The sequence below is a fragment of the Phyllostomus discolor genome, chromosome 2 (assembly GCF_004126475.2).
Source record: "Phyllostomus discolor isolate MPI-MPIP mPhyDis1 chromosome 2, mPhyDis1.pri.v3, whole genome shotgun sequence".
NCBI lineage: Eukaryota > Metazoa > Chordata > Mammalia > Chiroptera > Phyllostomidae > Phyllostomus > Phyllostomus discolor.
The window spans coordinates 162,208,319-162,229,953 of record NC_040904.2 but is presented as its reverse complement, the minus strand read 5'-3'; the positions used below and the strand labels follow the sequence as shown (position 1 = coordinate 162,229,953).

The window sequence follows — 21,635 nt, the reverse complement described above, 5'->3', positions numbered from 1 at the left end:
TTTGTCCTCAATCACTAAGAACCTGGTTACCTGTGCACACCTGTGACAGTCCTGCCCTACAAAAAAATATTCAAAGAAGTCCTTCAAGGAGAAGGATAATGATATAGGTCAGAAACTCAATGTTTTTACACTATGCACAAGAATAAAACTTGCCCTGGCTGGCGTAGCTCAGTGGATTGAGCGCGGGCTGGGAACCAAAGTGTCCCAGGTTCGATTCCCATCCAGGGTACATGCCTGGGTTGCAGGCCGTAACCCCCAGCAACTGCACATTGATGTTTCTCTCTCTCTTTCTCTCTCTCTCTCTCTCTCTCTCTCTCTCTCTCCCTTCCTTCCCTCTCTAAAAATAAATAAATAAAATTTAAAAAAATCTCTTAAAATATCCTTTTAAAAAAAAATTGTCACCAAAAAAAAAAAAAAAAGAATAAAACTCAAAATGGATCAAAGTCTTAAATGTAGGACTTGAAACCTTAAAACTCCTCGAAGAAACATAGGCATAAAATCTTGGACATATCTTGCAGAAATATTTTTTTCTGGTATATCTGTGCAGGCAAGGAAAACAAAAAATATATAAACAAATGAGACTACATGAAACTAGGTAAATTTTAGCACTGAAGGGAAAGTGAGCAAAATAGAACCAGAGACATGGAAATAAAGAACAAACTGACAATAAATAGAGTGGGTCAAGGGGGATAACAGTGGAAAGAAGGGGAACGGTCAAGTCAAAAAACATGAACAAAGGATCCATGGACATGGACAATGGTGGGGGGGATTGAATGTCGGAGGCGAAGGTAGGTAGGGCAGAGGAAAGTAACTGGGAAAACTGGGGACAGCTGTATTTGAACAACAATTAAAAATGAAAAAAAAGAAAACCATCAATAAAATGAAAAGACAACTCATTGAATTGAGAGAACATATTCACCAAGGATACATCTGATAAGAGGTTAATGTGCAAAATTTACAAAGAACACAAACAACATAACCGCGACAAAATAAACAACCCAGTAAAAAAATGGTCAAAGGACTGGAATAGATATTTCTCCAAAGACAACATAAAATAATAATGGAAAGAGACTTGACTTGAGGTTATGAACATCAATATAATTATGATAATGTATCAATATTATAGAACTGAACTTGAACATTATATAATTTAATTATTTGATGTCACCCCAATAAATTAAATTAAAAATTATCCTGGCTTGTATCCTCTGTTGGTTTAAATGCTTAAACTTGAACATTATATAATTTAATTATTTGATGTCACCCCAATAAATTAAATTAAAAATTATCCTGGCTTGTATCCTCTGTTGGTTTAAATGCTATCCCATGCACTGAAAAGTTGCAGGTTCAATTCCTGGTCAGGGCACATAACTAAATTGTGGGTTTGATCTCTGTTCAGGTAGCATCCAGGAGGCAGCCATTTGGTGTTTGGTGTTTTTCTCTCTCTCTCTCCCCACCTACCTCTCTCTGTACAAAAAAAAAAAAGCAATGAAAAATGAAAAAGTGTCCTCAGGAGAGGATAAAAATAACTTTAAAAATTAAAAAATAAACATCAGTTATAAAAAACAATGTTTTGTAGTAAACAGCTTTGGCAGTTTTTTTTTTTCTTTCAGACCATTATATTAAAAACATTGCCTTCTAATTTGGAAAGACTAGGGCAATTTTTTTTCCCTTTTAAAAACTGTGAATTCCCAAACCTCTGGGTTTCTCAGCCACAAACAACAACCAGTAGCCATCCTCTTTCCCTATAGATTTTTTTTTATTGTTGTTCAGGTACGGTTGTCTCTATTTCCCTCCGACCACTCCCGACCCCAGCCATTCCCACCTCTCACCCCTGATCCCACCCCACTTGGTTTTTTCCATGTGTCCCTTATAGATGTTTCTGAAAATTCTTCCCCCTTCCCCATCTCTACTCCTTGTCCTCTCCCACCTCCCCTCTGGTTACTGTCAGTTTGTTCTTAATTTAACAGAAAAGGGAACAATGAGAATGTGAAGCTGCTGCTTCCTGTTATGTAGTTAGTAATAACGTTGTCTGTCACAGACCCAGGATACTAGTCTCCTCTGTCAGCACCTATGAAATAGTGGTGGGATAACCTGGTAGACTCTAAGTTCAGGCCCTTCCCAGATTTTGATAACATAGACTTTGTAGAGTATGAAAAAGATAACTATCACAGCAGTTCACAAAAGAATATGTTTATTTTCTCATTTAAATGTTCAGCTGGTGTGTTAGGGGGCAGAAGCATAAAGTAGGACAAAAACAGCTTCTTCAATAAATAGTTTTGAGAGACCTGGAAAGGTACATGCAAAGAACAAAACCAGACACTCAACTTACACCATACATCAGAATAAACTCAAGATGGATAAAAGGCTTAAATATAAGTAATAACACCATAAAAATCCTAGAAGAGAACATAGGCAGGAAAGTTTCAGATAACCCACACAATAATATTCTCACTGATATGTCTCCTAGGGCAAGGAACATAAAAGAAAAACTAAACAAATAGGATTACATCAAACTAAAAAGCTTCTGCATTGCTAAAGAAAACATTATCAAAATGGAAAGGAATTCAACAGTATGGGAAAACACTTTTGCCCATGCTACCTCAGACAAGGGTTTGCTCTCCAAAATATATTAAGAACTCATGGGACTCAACACCGGGAAGACAGACAATCCAATTTAAAAAATGGGCAAAGGACCTGAATAGATACTTCTCCAAGGAGGACATACAGAGAAACCATAGACATGTGAAATGATGCTCAGCATCACTAGCCATGAGAGACATGCAAATTAAAACCATAATGAGATAGCACTACACACTGGTCAGAACGGCCATCATAAACAAATCAACAAACGAGTGCAGGGGAGGTTGTGGAGAAAAGGGAACCCTAGTACACTGTTGGTGGGAAGGCAGACTGGTGCAGCCACTGTGGAAAACAGTATGGAATTTCCTCAGAAAACTAAAAATGGTACTGCCTTTTGACCCAGCAGTTACACTGCTGGGATTATACCCTAAGAATACTGAAACACCAATTCAAAAGAACCTATGCATCCTAATGCTCATAACAGCACGATTCATAATAGCCAAGTGCTGGAAGCACCCTAAGTACCCATCTGTAAATGAATGGGTCAAAAACCTGTGGTACAAAGGAATGCTACACAGAAGAAAGAAAGAAGGAGCTCCTACCCTTCATGACAGGATGGATGTAACTGGAGCACATTATGCTAAGTGGAATAAGCCAGATGGTGAAAGACACATACCATACGATCTCACTTATAAATGAAACCTAATCAACAAATCAAACAAATAAGCAAGAAAAATATAACCAGTGACACTGAAACAAAGAAAGAACTGACAGTAACCAGAGGGGCAGGGGGAGAAGAATAATAGGGGAAAATAGGGGAATGGTCATCAAGGAACATATATATATAAAGCAAACATGGACAAAGCCAAAGGAGGTAGCATCCAGGGTAGGAGGTGGGGATGGGTGGGGTGGGAGGCTGTGATGGGGTGAAAATGGAGACAACTGTACTTACTTGAACAACATTTTTTTTAAAAGGAAAAAATCAAACGAACAAAATAGACCCAGAGACATGGAAATAAAGAACAAACTGGCAGTGACCTAAGGGGTGAGTGGATGGGGATAATGGGGGAAAGAAGGGGAAGGGGCAAGTCAAGGAACATGTATAAATGACACATGGACATGGACAACAGGGTGAGGATTAACCGTGGGAGTCAGGGGTGGGTGCAGCAGTGGAGAGCAAAAGGGGAAAAATTGGGACAACTGTAACTGAACAACAATAAAATTTAAAAAACAAATGTAAAAATATTAACTCATTATAAATACCAAAATGAAAACAGAAAAAAAATCCTTCTGTACATCCTTAGGGTTTCTTTGATGGTATAACCTGTCATGGTGTCAGGAACCTGCGTGTATTTGCTCTTTTTGATTTGCCATTCTTAGTGTAATGGCCCATAGTCATGGTTCAGGGTGGCTTATCATCCCATCTCCATTCCAACAATGACAGGGAGTAAAAAGGAAGAGGAGGTCAAACACATTTTATCAAAGAGTAATCCCTGGAAATTGCACAAATTATCTCCATTTATATCCTTTTGGGCAGAATCCTTTGAGCAGAATAGATATTCTCATGTCTTCATTAGCAAGGAAGGATAGCTGCAGAGAGAGATAGATGACTATTCCATTAACAACAAAGTGATGGAGAATGTGTAGTTATAAAGTAATCAGTTGAAGATCCTTTAGACAATATCACTTCCCTGAGGAACACAGCTTTCAGTATAGAAACAAATGGCATGTAAAAATAAAATGTTAGCTGTCTAGAGAACTACAAAATAATGGTACATTTAGCCTGAGATATGATATTCTCTACCAGGCTAAGTTGTCCATCTCATAGTCCCACATTTTCTTACTGACTAAAATAAACTTCTTTATTTTTTAGGTTTTTCTCTTTAATCAATCAATCAATTAATTAATTAACTTGTTGTTGTTCAAGTGCAGTTGTCTGCATTTTCTCCCCACCCCAGCCATCCCCACCTCCCTCCCCTGGTTGCCCCCCCTTGGTTTTGTCCATGTGTCCTTTATAGTTTTTCTGAAAACTCTTCCTCCCTTCCCCCCAATTATCTCCTCTCACCTCTCCTCTGATTACTGTCAGTTTGTTCTTTACTTCAATGTCTCTGGCTATATTTTGCTTGTTGTTTGTTTTGTTGATTAGGATCCACTTAAAGGTGAGATCATATGGTGTTTGTCTTTCCCCACCTGGCATGAATGGAACTGGAGACCATTTTGCGAAATGAAATAAAATAAACTTCTTTTTCTTTCAAATATTTTTGTATGTATCGGAGATTTTAAGACATGAATGTGTGGGAGGTCACACGTATATTAGGGAGATGTATACTGAGGTATCTTGAGACATAATAAAAACTTGTTTTTTAAAAATATATTTTTCCATTTTTTAAAGTAATTTAGTGCCTGGGGAAAACACTTGTATAACATATAAATTGGTTTGCTTTGGGAAATCGTGTTCATGGATCTCATATTCTCATGAGAAGTCTTCATAATCTCTAGGTATTTTCCTTTAGAGCACAGTAAGCATAAATACTCCATGGGATCAAGTGTTGATTAATTTTACACGAAAGAGTGTGTAATACTTAGAGTATTCAGTACATAATGGGAAAATTTAACACACTATCCTAAAATCTGTAATAAAATAGCTAATCAAACCATTTACAAAGTAGGTGATACAAAACAGGTATAGGTTGTAGAATATGAGAAAATCCATTTGAAAAATGGAAATTGGTATCCTCTGTTCAGCTTGATATAAAAGATCTAAATACTGAGGCAGATGTGATTTGTCTGGATAAATCTGTGTGTGTGTCTATTTGAAAAGGTGTTTGAGTTTCCAAGTGTTCTTGGTACACTAAAAAAGATGAAAACAATTTCTCTAAAATGTAATGACAATATTTCCTGACATTTAATCTCACATTTGTTCTATTTTTACCTTTAACTTCATTTCCCCCAACCTTTTAACTTAGGGAAAATGGTGAAAAGAGACAAGTAGACTGCAATGAAAGTTTAGTACTGAAATCTTTTTTCTTTTTGGGATCTATCTAGTATTGCTAGTATCTAATATAGGTAATCATACTTGCATTCATAATCCTGACTTCTAATGGTTTCATTTTATAAATTTTGTTTATTTTACAGTGTGTGTTGGGTGTTAGTTGGTGAATACAATTGTTCAAATTTGACAGAGAAATGATTTGACATCATAAAATTTTTTATATTCATTTTCTATTGCTATTGTAACAAATTACAGGAAACTTGGTGGCTTCATACAATGCACATTTGTTATTTTATAGTATTAGATATCGCAAAACTTTTATTTGGGAGATTTAAATATATGCCTTTCTACACTGTTGCTATTATGGTAAGTTGTATAAATGAGGAAAATACTTGTAATAGGTTGGCTTGCAATTATCTGAATGTGAAAGGAATGTCCAGGGGAAAAGCTAATTTGTTTTCAGTAATTAATATCTATATATTAAATATACATAATTTTTATAATAAAATTCGAATCATTATCTTTAAGGAAATCATGTGTGTATTCCACTTTATCTCTGTCCATGCTGCTTCCTTTCCAAGAAATACTTTCTCTTTCTTTTTTTTTAATATCCTGAAACTTCTTTGAATCCAAATTTCCTCCTGTAAATTCATCTAGATATTATTGGAACCAACTTTTGTTTGTTCTCATAAGTTTATTTTATTTCTTTATTTACCTTTTTAATGATAATGCATGGTTTAGGGATTAGAAATCATTTTTTGGTATCCTCAATACAGAAAACATTGCTTTATGTAATACCATCATAAGACCTTAACCATTTTATGTGTTTGATGATGAAGATATTGAGAAAGGAAATTTTCCTTGGAGATATCATTAAACTTTTTAATTTTAAACAAATATACCATAATCTGGCCTGTAATTGTTTGTATGAGATGTTGTCCTTTTAAGAGGACAACTTTAGAAAATACACTCTTTCAATCAATGCTGATGTTCAATTTATTAGCTGTACAAACCAGAACAATCTGTCTCAATGTATGCTTCATGTTGAGAATAGCTATCTAGAGTATTCCTTCAATTGTGTGTTAGCCAGACATTTGAATATTCTCATGATGATAAAATATATAGCTCTTAAAATTTGTGTCACACTATTCTGTGATTTATTATGTGTCTGAAATTTAGCAAATAATTCTCTTCTCTTTTAGGCTATGTTGATCTCACAACTCTTCATGTTTTCAGTCTGTATTTTAAACAAAGAACAAAAAGGTAAGAAATGCAAGCAGATGGAGAGAAGTTTCACTGGTAAATATTTCCTCCTTATAGTTTTTACCTACTAACATATATTTTTAATATTTCATTTTTCTCCTCAAACTCACTACCCTGTCTCTCAAAAACTTTCCTTACCTCACTAGGCTTCCATAAAGCTTTATCTTTGTCTTTATCTTTCTCTTTACTTTTTCCATCTCATGCAATTCCATGAATCCATATTTATATATTTCCCTATGCTTCATAAATATATTACTTATTCTCACTTTTCACTTTATTCTACCTTGTCCATTCTCAAAATTATAACCCGATATTGCCAGACTATTCTTGCCTTTGTTTGAGGGTACAAAAGGGGAAGTGATGGATTGTAATAGAGATTGAGGGGATATAAATACTGCTGAAGACAGAAAATAAATTTTTTCCAATGCCTCCTAATCACTTATCTGGAATTGGATCAAATTATCCATGAAAGCAGATGAGACAAGAATCAGGCATTTGAATTTGATTGGTTAAATAAAATAGTAAAATGTGTACTAGCTCTATTTATTGATTTTGGCTAGGTTTGGGTATGTGCATATATAAGGTAAAACATGAGCTTCTAAAGACATCATTTTGGTTCTAGTGTGCAAATATCTTTATTTGGACAGGAAATGCCAAGTCACCCCAACTCTTCCATATTAACAGGAGAGAAAAAGCATTTTTCTATGCTTGCTCTAATCCCTCTAATTTACTCACATAAAAACAATTAACAATTACTATTGCCATACAGATTATTCTCTAGTAGTACAATTGCAAACTAAAGTTTCAACTATTTTTTTCCTGGCAAATACATCTTTAAAACATAAATACAAGCATTGCACCATTCTACCTGAAACATCACTTTGCTAACTTTACTTTCAACACTAGTTATTCTTCCATCGAGATCATAATTTTCTTTCTTTTTTTCCTATTCAGACATAGCAAATGTCAGAGAACAGTAATGGAAAACCATACGAGAGTGACAGTGTTTATCCTAGCAGGTTTGACTGATGACCCACAGTGGAAAATTGTGTTATTTATCTTCTTGCTTCTCATTTACTTGCTAAGCATCACTGGCAATCTGATCATCATCACACTCAGCCTGCTGGATATTCACCTCAAGACCCCCATGTATTTTTTCCTTCGTAATTTTTCCTTTTTAGAAATTTCCTATACTACTACATGCATTCCTAAATTGCTGGTTATTATGGCAACAGGGGACAAAACCATTTCCTATAATTGTTGTATCACTCAAGTGTTTTTTGCTTTCCTTTTTGGGGCATCTGAGTTCTACTTGCTGGCAGCTATGTCCTATGATCGCTATGTTGCCATCTGCAAGCCCCTGCATTACACAACCATCATGAACAGTAAAATCTGCATACAGCTTGTCCTCAGTTGTTGGCTTGCTGGGTTTTTAATCATCTTTCCAGCACTCATCATGGGCCTGGACTTAGAATTCTGTGCCTCCAATATTATTGAGCATTTCTACTGTGACACTACTCCTCTCCTCCAGATCTCCTGCACAGACACACAGAATCTGGAAATGATGGCATTCATTTTAGCATTTGTGACACTTGTGGTCACATTGATAATGGTGATAACATCATATACTTGTATTGCCTTGACCATTCTAAAAATCCCTTCAACTAGTCAGAGGAAGAAAGCTTTTTCAACATGTTCCTCTCATGTGATTGTGATATCTCTTTCTTATGGCAGTTGCATTTTTATGTATGTTAAACCATCATTCAAACAAAGAATAGCTTTTTCTAAGGGAATTGCAGTTCTGAATACCTCAGTTGCACCACTTTTGAACCCTTTCATCTACACTTTACGGAACCAACAAGTGAAAAAAGCTTTCGTGGTTATGATCCACAGGGTAATTATTTTCTCAAAAAAGTGAATATATCATTGCACTATCTATATAATGAAAATGAACAAAGGAGTCCTTAATAACAGCAGTGTGTACAACAGTAATTTCCAATACACAATTTCTCCTTTTTTACCATTGATTTCTATGATATTTACCTTTATGTCTTTTAAGCTTTATTTTCATAGAAATTATTGTTCTACAGACACTAATTTTCTCTATTTTTTAAGGATTTCATTTTTATTTATTTTTAGAGTGGGAGGGGAGGGAGATAGAGAGAGAGAGAGAGAGAAACATTAATGTGCGGTTGCTGGGGGTCATGGCCTGCAACCCAGGCATGTACCCTAACTGGGAATCAAACCTGTGACACTTTGGTTCGCAGCCCCCACTCAGTCTACTGAGCTACGCCAGCCAGGGCTTAATTTTCTCTATTTTTTAATAGACTTTTTTTCTGATCTCACTTTGTTTTCCTCTGGATATGTAAAAGAAATTGAGTTTAAACTTTTACTCTATATTTTTTGTTATTCAGTTCTAGTTGGTCAAGACTTTAAAATATTTCATTGGAATTATATTTAATGTAGCATGCAATACAAAGTTTGCAATACTTTTTTGCAATCATTTATAACCTACTTAAAATGAATATTCATTTATATTTTTTGTAATACTACCAATTCATTTGTGCAAATTCTATTTAAAATAATTAAAAGGAAATTGTAACAGACTTACAATAGTGTTGATGCTCATCTTTGAAAATGTTTGTTTATTAAAAATATAATTGTTGTTTTAAAGGACATTTTATATAAACTAGTTATTTTTAAATGTTATATTTGAGCCCTGGATATGTGGCACAGTTGGTTGGAGTGTCATCCTATACACCAAAAAGTTGCAGGTTTGATCCCCATCAGGGTACATACCTAGGTTGTGGGTTGAGCCCTAGTCAGGGCACATATGGGAGGCAACCAATCAATGTTTCTCTCTCACATTCATGTTTCTTTCTCTCTTTCTCCCTTCCTCTCTCTCAAAAAATTAATCAATAAATATATCCTAGGGTGAAAATTTGAAAAAAGAAATAATACTTGAAAAATACTATTTCAAGAAGTAAAATAAAAGGCAGGAAAAAAACCTACATATACAATGTGACTGACAAAATAACTATGTAGATTTTTGTAGCATTTGTTGAATAAACAGGATCTTAAAGTATATTTGGATCATGAATATGATTTCAGGAAAAATGGTTATTTAAACAAGTTATGTTTCTATTGATAATTTTTAAAAAAATTTTACTTATTTATTTTTAGAGAGGGAAGGAAGGGAGATAGAGAGAGAGAGAGAGAGAGAGAGAGAGAGAGAGAGAGAGAAACATCAATGTGCAGTTGCTGGGGGTCATGGCCTGCAACCCAGGTATGTACCTTGACTGGGAATCAAACCTGTGACACTTTGGTTCACAGCCCGAGCTCAATCCACTGAGCTACACCAGCCAGGGCTTCTATTGATAATTTTGGTAAATTTTTTAATCCATTTTGAAAAAATAGACTTAATCATTCTAAAACATCTAACCTTTTAGAAATTTTAAGGGCAAGGAAATGAGAAAAAAAATGTGTATATATAAAATTTTGAGACAATTTATAAAAAAATCAAAGGCTTTCTTAATATTCTGATTAATTTTGATTCTGTTATGTGACAACCAGAATGAGTTTGCTTAAAATACCTGTTCTAGAGACTGGGTTTGGTGGCTCTGGGGAGAGAACTGAAGGAACAACCACTAGGATCCCTGTGCTGACTCATTCCCTATACTGAAGAGGCTGTCTCTCTCAGGTAGAGCATTCCCCTCTAAGTGGCATCAGCCTGAGGGGAAGCAATAGTCCTGTCTTCAGGAATAACTCTGACCAACCCTGTGGAGCTTCAGCAGGGCTTCTCAGTACACCATGAGGCTATACCAGTGGTTAAGTTTAACAATTAAATTGGGTCTATGGGAGTTCTGAGACATTAGTTGATCCTCCCCCAGCTCTGTGATAGTAAAATCAGCCTTGGTGTACAGCAAGATTCTTTCTGCACACAAACAGGCCTAGCAGAGGGAGCCACATGCTGTGGATTGCTGATAACTCCAAACACATTGACCAGGGCCAGTCACAAGTGTGAGACAAAGGCTTGCACTAGAGTCTTTGCAGATCTACATAATGCACAGAAACAAACAAAAAGAGGCAGCCAAAGTAGGAAGACAAAGAAACAGGACCCAAATGAAAGAAAAAGAGAATCCTCCAGAAGAACTAAATGAAAAGGAGGCCAGCAATTTATCAGATATGGAGCTTAGAGTAATGATTATGAGTATATTCAACAGCATGAAAAAAATGTAGAAGCAATAAAAAAGGACCAGTCAGAAATAAAGAATGCAATATCAGGTGTATATAGTAGACTGGAAGGGATAAACAGTAGGTTAGATGAAGTAGAGCATCAAATCAGTGATTTGAAAGACAAGGTAGAAAAAACACCCAAGCAGAACAGCAAAAAGGAAAAAGAATTACAAAGAATGAGGAGAGCTTAAGTAAGAAAACTTTGGGACAACCTGAAGTGTAACAACATCTGCATCATGGGAATACCAAAAGGAGAAGAGATGAGCAAGGGATCTAGAACCTATCTGAAGATATAATGACCAAAAACTTCCCTAGTCTGGTGAAAGAAAAAGACACACACCTAATTCTAAATTGTGTGAGTAAGTAAAGTGGCTAATAATGTTCCAAAAGTATTGAGAATACCAAAACATAGACTGAAGAAGCTCAGAGAACACAAGAAGAGGGAAACAACTAGGCATATCAATTTAAAACTGATAGAATAACAAGGCAAACAGTAAATCATTAAGGCATTCAAAGGGAAAAACATATTAACTACATATGAACATGAATAGCTATTTGTCCTGACTTCTCACAGAAGCAATACAAGCAAAAAGATAATGCAGTCACAATCTAAAATTCTACATACAAAAAAAGAAAGAAAAATAAAAACTCAAACCAAAACTGAATGACTGTATTGCTAATAAATCTGCCTATAAAGAAATGTTAAAGAATTTCCTATGGACAAAACAGGTGGTGAAAGACAAATACCATATGATCTCACCTATAAGTGGAATCTAATAAACAAAACAAATAAGCAAGCAAAATATAACCAGACACATTGAAATAAAGAACAAACTGACTAACCAGAGGGATGGGGGAGGAGGATAATGGGGGAAAGAAGGGGAAGGGTCATCCAGGAACATGTATAAAGGACCCACAGACAAAGCCAAAGAGGGGTAAGATTGAGGGCAGGAGGTGGGGATAGGTGGGGCAGCAGGGAGTGGTGGGAGGAAAATTGAGACAACTGTACTTGAACAGCAATAAAAAATATTGAAAAAATAGTATAAATAAAAAATTAAAATTTCTCAAAGAAATTAAGAGCCTCAAAAATGGAATAAAGGGAGGTAAAATATAATCTCCTTCCTCATTTTAGTTGCTCTAAAATAACAGTGACTGAGACAGTGATTATAATAATGTGTTGAGTGTTTATGATAAAGTGAAAAGTATGGCAAAATGGCATATGGATGAGAGGAATGAGTTAGAAATATATGATCATAGCTTCCTTGCACTTTATGTGGAGTGATATAATAGTTTTTGAAGTAAACACAGGTTATTTTGAAATATATGTTCTAAATCACTGGGTAATAAAATGTTTTAAATTTATTCAAATAATTTCAAATTAGAAGTACTCTTCAAATTATTAGGGAGTCTGAAAGGAAATGTAAAATTTATTCATATGAGTTTGTAGTGATATAAATAAATGTGGGAGAAGGAACAAATCTTCCTTTGGAAGAATTCCAAAAAAATATATGAAGATACCTTCTTCAGCAAGTGGAACTTATTTATCCCACTTTATTCTTTAGATGTAGACTATCTTAGTGAATTAATTCCAAGAAGAAATTATAACAGACAAAAAATAATACTTTTACATGAAAAGTTTACCCTAACCAAGTTATCAAGGAATATATTAATAATTATAAATCATGTTGATGTCATTTACCCCCTAATAAGATGTGATTAGAACATTTTTCATCATTCTTGTATTCTTACCCAAAATACATAGACTTAATCTATTCCTTTAAAAAGAGAGAGAGAAAAATTCAAATTCGGGAAAACTCTTAAAAATTCATGACAAGTATTCCTCCATACTAAGTACATAAAAAACAAGAAAAGACAATGAAATGATCAAGACCAGAGAAAACTAAGGAGACTTCATGGGTAAATACAAAGTAGTATTCTAGATTAGAACCTGTAATTGAAAAAAAAGAAGTTAGTGAAAAACTAATAAAATACAAATAAATCAGGACTTTAGTTATTAATAATGCACCAACAGCTGTTTTGTTTTAGTTTGTCATTTTACTTTTGACAACAGTATAATCATAATACAAGGTATTTGTATTACCAGAAACTGGGTAAATTTATCCTTAAAAAGACATTGAAAAACAATGTGCTCCCAAAACATTAACAAAAAAATATATGATGTCATTAGAGAGCAAAATAGCAGCTGGGATTTCAAAATCCAATCTTGGGGAGAAGGATACTTATGAGAAGGAACCATATTCTCCACAACTTTTTTTGTTCTCTCTTATGTAATGTATTATAAATATCCCTGCAGAAAATGGTAGAGCTTTGCTTTCTTCTTTCTCATGGAACCAGGGAGATGCAAAGTGAAATCCACACCTATCAGTGCAACCAGGACTTTTCTTAGATGGAAAAATATTCTGTATAAAAGGGAATTGGAGATTAACAGGCCTGACATTTTGCAGAGTCCCCACCCCTTCCCCCAAACACATTTGATAAGTCCTAAGTATCAAGTAATGAAATCCTTAGGTCACAAGTACAAAGCAGCAGCCAAACTGATGAAGAATCTAAGAAGAAATTCTTGCCCTCTAGTATCTAAAGACAAAGGCTGACAACTAAGATTTGCCTAAATGAAAGAGCCTGAGTAAATACTTAGACTTTTAGTTGAGATCACTAATATTATATAACCTAAGAATAAGCATAATGAATTGATCATTTCTAAAAAATAGTAATAAAATAAAAACATGAATAATCTCATCTCTTCTTTTGGTCAAGGATGTCTGCCTTTATCTGTTTGCCAGATTAAATCAAATCTTATTTGTAAAAATAAATCATCATTCAGAGCCTTTAACATTTGCATACAGTTTTGAGTATATAGTAAAAAATTCACAAGTGTACCCAAAAAGGTTCAAATGACCAAAAACCATGAAAATAACAGAAATAGAAAGAAGCTCAAGAACATTTACATATATTTAGCACACAGTTTGTGAAACAATTAGAACTAATGTTTTCATTTAAATAGAAAATAATGATATAAAATAATTGGTATTGAGAATTCAAGAAATATTTATACAATAATTGAAACAGAATAGGGGATTAAATACTGGAAAATTGGTTAGGAGAATATCTAGAATTATTTTTATAAAAAGTGCACAGAACACATTTCTTTACTATGGGACTTAGTAAAATAATAAGACAAAATAAAATCGGGCCTAGGAAAAAAAAGAGAGAAAAATGTGCCAAAGCTTTAGATGAAGAGAATAATGGTTATGAATTTTTGAAACTCCAATAACATACATGGAGCTGTTACTTGCTATGATAACAATGCTTTACATAGGAAGCTCAGAGAGTCCCAACGAAGTTGCACCCAAGGAAGACACACCAATGCACATCATAATTACATTACCCAAGATTAAAGATATGGAGAGAATCTTAAAAGCAGCAAGAGAAAAGGACACAGTTCCCTACAAAGGAGTTCCCATAAGACTATCAGCTGATTTCTCAAAAGAAATCTCTTGCAGGCAACAAGTGGCTGGAAAAAAGTATTTGAAGTCATGAAAGTCAAGGACAACACTATCCAATATTACTCTATCCAGCAAAGCTATCATTTAGAATGGAAGGGCAGATATAGTGCTTCCCCCAGATAAGGTCAAGTTAAGGGAGTTCATCATCACCAAGCCATTATTATATAAAATGTTAAAGGATCTTATCTAAGAAAAAGAAGATAAAAAATATGAATAGTAAAATGACAAACTCACAACAAACTCACAAACAACAAACTCACAACTATCATCAACTGAACCTAAAAAAGCAAAAACAAAAACTAAGCAAACAACTAGAACAGGAACAGATCACAGAAATGGAGATCACATAGAGGGTTATCAGTGGGGGAGGGGAGGGGAAGAAGTAGGGAAAAGGTACAGGGAATAAGTAGCATAAATGGTAGATAGAAAATAGACAGGCGGAGGTTAAGAATAGTATAGGAAATGCAGAAGCCATCTGGCCTTGTAGTATAGTTTAGTGTCAGGTATTGTGATTCCCTTCTACTTTATTCTTCTTTCTCAAAATTGCAGCAGCTATTCGGGGTCATTTATAATTCCATATAAAGTTTTGAAGTGTTTGTTCTATGTCTGTGAAATAAGCCATTGGTACTTTAATAGGAATTGCATTGAATGTGTAAATTGCTTTGGGTAGTATGGACATTTTGATGATATTAATTCTTCCAATCCATGAACACGGTATATGTTTCCATTTGTTTGTGTCTTCCTTGATTTCTTTCCTGAGTGTTATATAGTTTTCTGAATACAGGTCTTTTACCTCTTTGGTTAGGTTTATTCCTAGATATTTTATTTTTCATTTTGCTATTTCAAATGGGATTTTTTCCTTGATTTCTGCTTCTGCTGTTTCATTGTTGGTGTACAGAAATGCCTCTGATTTCTGGATATTGACTTTGTATCCCACTGTTTTGCCAAATTCATTTATTAGGTCAAGCAGTTTTTTGGTAGAGTCTATAGGATTTTCTATGTACACTATCATGTCATCTGCAAACAGTGACAGTTTTGTTTTCTACTTTTTGATTTGGATGCCTTTTATTTCTTTTTCTTGTCTGATCACTGTGGCTAAAACTTCCAATCCTATATTGAATAGAAGTGGTGAAAGTGGACAGCCTTGTCTTGTTCCTGACCTTAGTGGAAAAGATTTTAACTTTTGCCCATTGAATATGATGTTGGCTGTAGGTCTCTCATACATGGCCTTTATGATGTTGAGGAATGCTCCCTCTATTCCCACTTTGCCGAGTGTTTTTATCATGAATGGGTGCTGTACCTTGTCACATGCTTTTTCTGCATCAATGGATATGATCAGGTGGTTTTTGTCTTTGCTTTTGTTTATGCAATGTATTACATTTACTGACTTGTGAATATTGAACCATCCTTGCATCCCTGGAATGAATCCCACTTGGTCATGGTGTATGATCTTTTTAATGTATTGTTGGATGCGGTTTGCCAGTATTTTGTTGAGGATTTCAATGTTCATCAGTGATATTGGCCTGAAGTTTTCTTTCTTTGTTATGTCTTTATCTGGTTTTGGAATTAGAATGATGTTGGCCTCATAAAAAGAGTTTGGGAGACTCCCATCTTTTTGGATTTTTTGAAATAGTCTGTGAAGGATAGGGGTTAGCTCTTCCTTAAATGCTTTGTACAATTCTCCTGTGAAACCATCTGGTCCAGGGCTTTTGTGTGTTGGGAGTTTTTTGATTACTGCTTCAATTTCTTTTGTTGTCATTGGTTTGTTCAGGCTTTCTGCTTCTTTTTCATTGACTTTGGAAGATTATATTTTTCTAGAAAGTTGTCCATTTCACCTAGGTTTTCAAATTTCTTGGCATACAGTTCTTTGTAGTAATTTCTTACAATCCTTTGTATTTCTGTGGTATCTGTTGTAATCTCTCCTCTTTCATTTCTGATTGTGTTTACTTGGGTCTTCTCTCTTTTTTTCTTGATGAGTCTGCTTAAAGGTTTGTTGATTTTGTTTATCTTTTCAAAGAACCAGCTCTTGGATTCATTGATCCTTAGAATTGTGCTTTTAGTCTCTATGTGATTTAATTCTGCTCTGATCTTGGTTATTTCCTTCCTTCTGCTTGCTCTGGGCTGCCTTTGTTGTTGTTCCTCAAGTTCTTGTAGACGTAGGGCTAGGTTGTTTGTTTGGAATGTTTCTAACCTTTTTAGGTAGGCCTGTATTGCTATGAACTTCCCTCTCAGGACTCCCTTGGCTGTGTCCCATAAGTTTTAGGTTGTTGTGAATTCATTTTCATTTGTTTCCAGAAACCATTTGATTTCTTCCCTAATATCATTCTTGACCCATTCCTTGTTTAATAGCATGCTATTTAATCTCCATGAATTTGAGTGTTTTGGGTTTTTTTTTTTCCTTCGGGTTGGTTTCTAGCTTCAGTCACTTGTGATCCAAGAAAATGCTTGTTATGATTTCAATTTTCTTGAAACTCTTGAGGCTTGTTTTGTGTCCTATCATGTGGTCTATCTTTGAAAATGTTCTGTGTATATTTGAAAAGAATGTATATTTAGCTTCTTTTGGATGGAGGGCTCTGTATATATCAGTAAAGCCCATTTCATCAAGGGTATTGTTCAATGCCACAATATCTTTGTTGATATTTTGTTTGGAAGATCTGTCCATTTTTGATAGTGGGGTGTTAAAATCTCCCATTATAATTGTGTTGCTGTCCATATCTTTCTTGAAGTCCTCTCAGATTTTCTTTATGTATTTGGGTGCTCTTATTTTGGGTGCATATATATTTACAATATTTATGTCTTCTTGATGGATTCTTCCTTTGATTATTATGAAGTGACCTTCTGGGTCTCTCTTTATGGACCTTTGTGGAAGTCTATTTTGTCTGATATGAGTATTGCTACCCCGGCTTTTTTTTCCTGTCCATTTGCTTGGAAGATTTGTTTCCAGCCCTTCACTTTCAGTCTGTGTAGGTCTTCTATCCTGAGATGGGTCTCTTGTAGACAGCAGATATGTGGATCATTTTTTCTTATCCATTCAGCTATTCTATGTCTTTTGATTGGAGCATTTAATGCATTTAAGTTTAAGGTTGTTATTGATAGGTACTTATTCATTGTCTCTTATGTATGTGTGTTCCTCTCTCACTCTCTTTCTTTTCCTTCCCTTCCTTAAAGCAGTCCCTTTAGAATCTCTTGCATAGCTGGTTTGGTGGAGGTGTATTCTTTTAGACTTCTTTTGTCTGAGAAGCTTCTTATTTGGCCTTCTATCTTGATCGAGAGCCTTGCTGGATATAGTAGCCTTGGTTGCAGACCTCTGGTTCTCATTACCTGGAGTATTTCTTGCCATTTTCTTCTGGCTTGAAGTGTTTCCATTGAGAAGTCAGCCGTTAGCCTTATTGGGGCTCCCTTGTATGTTACTTCCTTTTCCTCCCTGGCTGCCTTTAAGATTCTCTCTTTGTCTTGAAATTTTGCCATTTTAATTATGATGTGTCTTGAGGTGGGTCTCTTTGGGTTCCTCTAGATTGGGACTCTCTGTGTTTCCTGGATTTGTGTGACTTTTTCTCTCATCAAATTAGGGAAGTTCTCCTTCATTACTTGTTCAACTAGGTTTTCGATTCCTTGTGCTTTCTTCTTCTCCTTCTGGTATCCCTATTATACGGATATTATTACGTTTCATATTGTCTTGCATTTCAATTGATCCCTCTTCATTCTTTCTGAGCCTCTTTTCCTTTTCTTGCTCTTTCTGGATGTTGTTTTCTACTTTGTCCTCCAGCTCACTAATCCGATCTTCTGCTTCATCGATCCTGCTTTTCATTCCTTCTACTGTGTTCTTCAGTTCAGAAATTGTATTCTTCATTTCCTCTTGGCCTTTGTTGAGAGTTTCTATTTCCTTTTTCATGTTAATATAGTTTGCAGTGAGATTGATATAGTTTCCCTCTAATTTCTGAAAGCTCATTGTGAGTTCATTGAACTTTCTGATAATCATTGTTTTGAACTCACTATCTGACAGTTGAGTTGCCTTTATTTCATTTAGCATTTTTCCTGAGGCTTCCTCGTTTCCCTTCAATGGGGGTTGTTTCTTTGTTTTCTCATTGTTCGTGTGTTTCTTCTTTTTTCCTCTTGTTTGTTAAATTGATCTGTTCTGATTTCCTGTAATTATGGTGTGAACTTCTGTGGTAGAATATTTGTGAGATTCAGTGGTGCAATCTCCTTCAAGTATCCTGGTGTTCACAGCTTCCTCCTACTCTTTTTTTGTGACCAGTTGGAGGACAAAAATGGTTTAAGACAGCAAGACAATCTACTATGATATTTACATTAGCAGCCAGTAGAGAAGAGATGGGTTATTCTTTGGCTCCTTATAGTGTTAACCATGATCCTCCACCCCACTATCCACGTTTTAGAAAGGATGGAAAGGGGGTAAGACTCTTATTGGGGACGAGAGGATTGTTAGTTGGATCTAGAAAGCTGTGAGGCTGTGGGAGGTCAGATTCTAAGGTAGGGTTGGATTAAAGATTAGTATATAGGAGTAGTGTGTAAAAGAATAGAGACAACCCCCACAATAATATAGTTCAGAAAATTGCAAAGTGGGCTGAGATCAGGTAGGGGTATTGAGTAGTATTTACAATTGTATAGACTAGGTCTTACTAACAGTAATAGTAAAGTGACAGTCTTGTGGCAGAATCGATGAGGTCTAGATAATAAGAATAAAGAGTATAGAACCTTGAGAGGTGTATTAATGGAACGCAGATGAAGGATAGTAACTTATCAACACCTTGTGACTGAGATACCAGGGGGAACCTATCAAATGACAGTATAACCAGCCAAACAAAGAAGATTATACAGAAGGAAAAAGAAAACCAAAATATTATTAAAATAAAAAATGTCAGAAAAGTGAGAAAAAGATAATACAAATTTACAGTAACTTGCAAGATTAAAAAAAGGGAAAGAAAAGTAGAAGATGTAGTGCAGGAGAGAGAAATTTGGAGTGGAAAGAATAATATTAGGATGAATGGAAGAGAAACATAAGGGATTGCGAGGTATAAAAATAATAAGAATTGAAAAATAAAATGTCACATAAAACACAAGATAAAATCAATCAACCAACAACAGCCACAAAAACCAAACAAAACCAAACAAAATAAAAAAAACCTCTTGTTGGTTTCTAACTGGCTAGACCAGTTTTTCTGATCTTGCTGGCTTCAGCTGGCTGAGGGACCTTTGAAATGCTTCTCTCTCTTCCCTGCCAGATCTCAGCAAGTCTGTCAGGTACACTGGGCGCTCCCGAGCACACTGGCTCTCCGGATCTCACTTCCATGTTCTTCCGGACTCCCGGGTCCTGCAGGGTTCCAGCTCTGTGATCTGAGGAGGCACCCGCGACGTTTTGGGATTCACTGCGCCCTCCCTGGGAATCGTAAAAGGGCGCGCCCCTCCCCCAAACTTTTGAGATTTGGGGTCTAGGATCGCCCTAAGTGCCTTGCCGCGACCCTTCCGGGTTCACAGCGCACGCAAGTCAGGCTTCCTGATGGTGCAGGAGCCAAGCCCTTTCCAGCTCCGCATTCCCAGCGGAACCGCACTCCCACTGGGCTAGGGGTGTTGGCGCCTTTCCCGGCTCCCCAGGTTGGGCTGGCTGGAAACTTCTGAGCCTCTGCTGTAGGAACGCATCAAGCGCCACGTCCCTCCCAGATCGCAGCGCGAGATTCAGGCCTCCCTGTGGGGTGAGAGCTCGGCCTGGCTCTGTGCTCTCCACTGATCTGCACTTCCACCGGGCTAGGGGTGCGGGTGCTCTTCCAGGCTGCCCCTGGTCATGTCGGCTAGTGGCCCTCACTTCTCCCAGGTCTCTGGGCGGGTGTTCATAGTCCTTGGGCAATTTTTTCCCAGTCCAACTGGCCAATCTGTTCCTTCAAGCAACACGTTCTCCCCTGGAGTTGCTCACCCCCCTGTATTCGGGGGAGCAGTGACTCCTCTCTCCCCGGAGCCCTGAGGCAGACCCAGGAGCACTGGGCCTGGGGACTGCACACCCCTAGACCCCGCGCTGATCCCTGGGTCCCTTTTGTCCTGAAGCAGCCTCCTTACCATCTGGTTTTTCAGTGATCACAATAATTTTTGATGTCCTGCTTTCAAAAGTGATTTGGTAACCTAGTCCACCTGCTCTGTTTCTCCATTGCTCCACGAGTTTCCCTCCTCTTCACAGAAGCCGAGAAAAACGCTGCCTAGAGTAAAGCCGCCATCTTCCATCCTTTAATTTATTTTTCTTTAATAATAAATTAACCTTAGCTTACCGTAATGTTTCTAATTTATAAACTTTTTAAGTTTTAAAAAACTTTTTTGATATTTTTGTAATAACAATTAGCTTAAAACACAAAAACCATTGTACAGCTTTACAAAATTTTTCTTTATGTCTTTTCATTTATTTATTTTTATTAAATCATTTTTATTATTATTCTATTACAGTTGTCCCAGTTTTTTCTCCTTTGCCCTCCTCTGCCATCATACCCCTGCCCCCACAGTCAATTCCCACAGTGTTGTCTGTGGGTCATTCATACATGTTGTTTGTCTATTTTATAAGCTTTTATTCTATTTAAATCTTTTCTCACTTTTTAACTTCTTAAGTTAAAAACTAAGACACAGACACAGAAGCCTAGGCCTACACAGAGTCAGGATTATCAATATCACTCACTGTCTGCCACCTGCATATCCCATTCCATTGAAATATCTCCAGGGACAAAAACACACATGCAGCTGTTATTTGTGATAACAAGACCTTCTGGAATACCTCCTGAAGGACCTGCCTGAAGCTTTTCATGAGGAGGTGTCACTCTTTTCAGGAGTATGTCCACGTCTTTTCTTTCTTTCTTTCTTTCTTTCTTTTCTTTCTCTTTTCTTTCTTCTTCTTTTTTTCTGTCTTTTCTTTTCTTTTCTTCTTTTCTTTTCCTTCTTGTCTTTCTTTCTTCTTTCTTTCTGTCTTTCTTTCTTTCTTCTTCTTTTTTTCTTTTTTCCTTTTCTTTCTTTTATTTTTATCAAGATGTTGCCTGTAAACCAAAAAA

At 36.0% G+C, this 21,635-nt stretch overlaps 1 protein-coding gene across 1 annotated transcript; it reads left to right on the top strand.

Moving 5' to 3' along the window:
• The first annotated feature begins 7,764 nt into the window (after nt 1–7,764).
• On the top strand, nt 7,765–8,929 carry LOC114513465 (olfactory receptor 6C74-like). Its single transcript, XM_028532782.2, has one exon. The coding sequence runs from the start codon at nt 7,818–7,820 to the stop codon at nt 8,754–8,756; it is 939 nt and encodes a 312-aa protein (XP_028388583.1). The 5' UTR covers nt 7,765–7,817; the 3' UTR covers nt 8,757–8,929.
• Nucleotides 8,930–21,635: the final 12,706 nt, after the last annotated feature.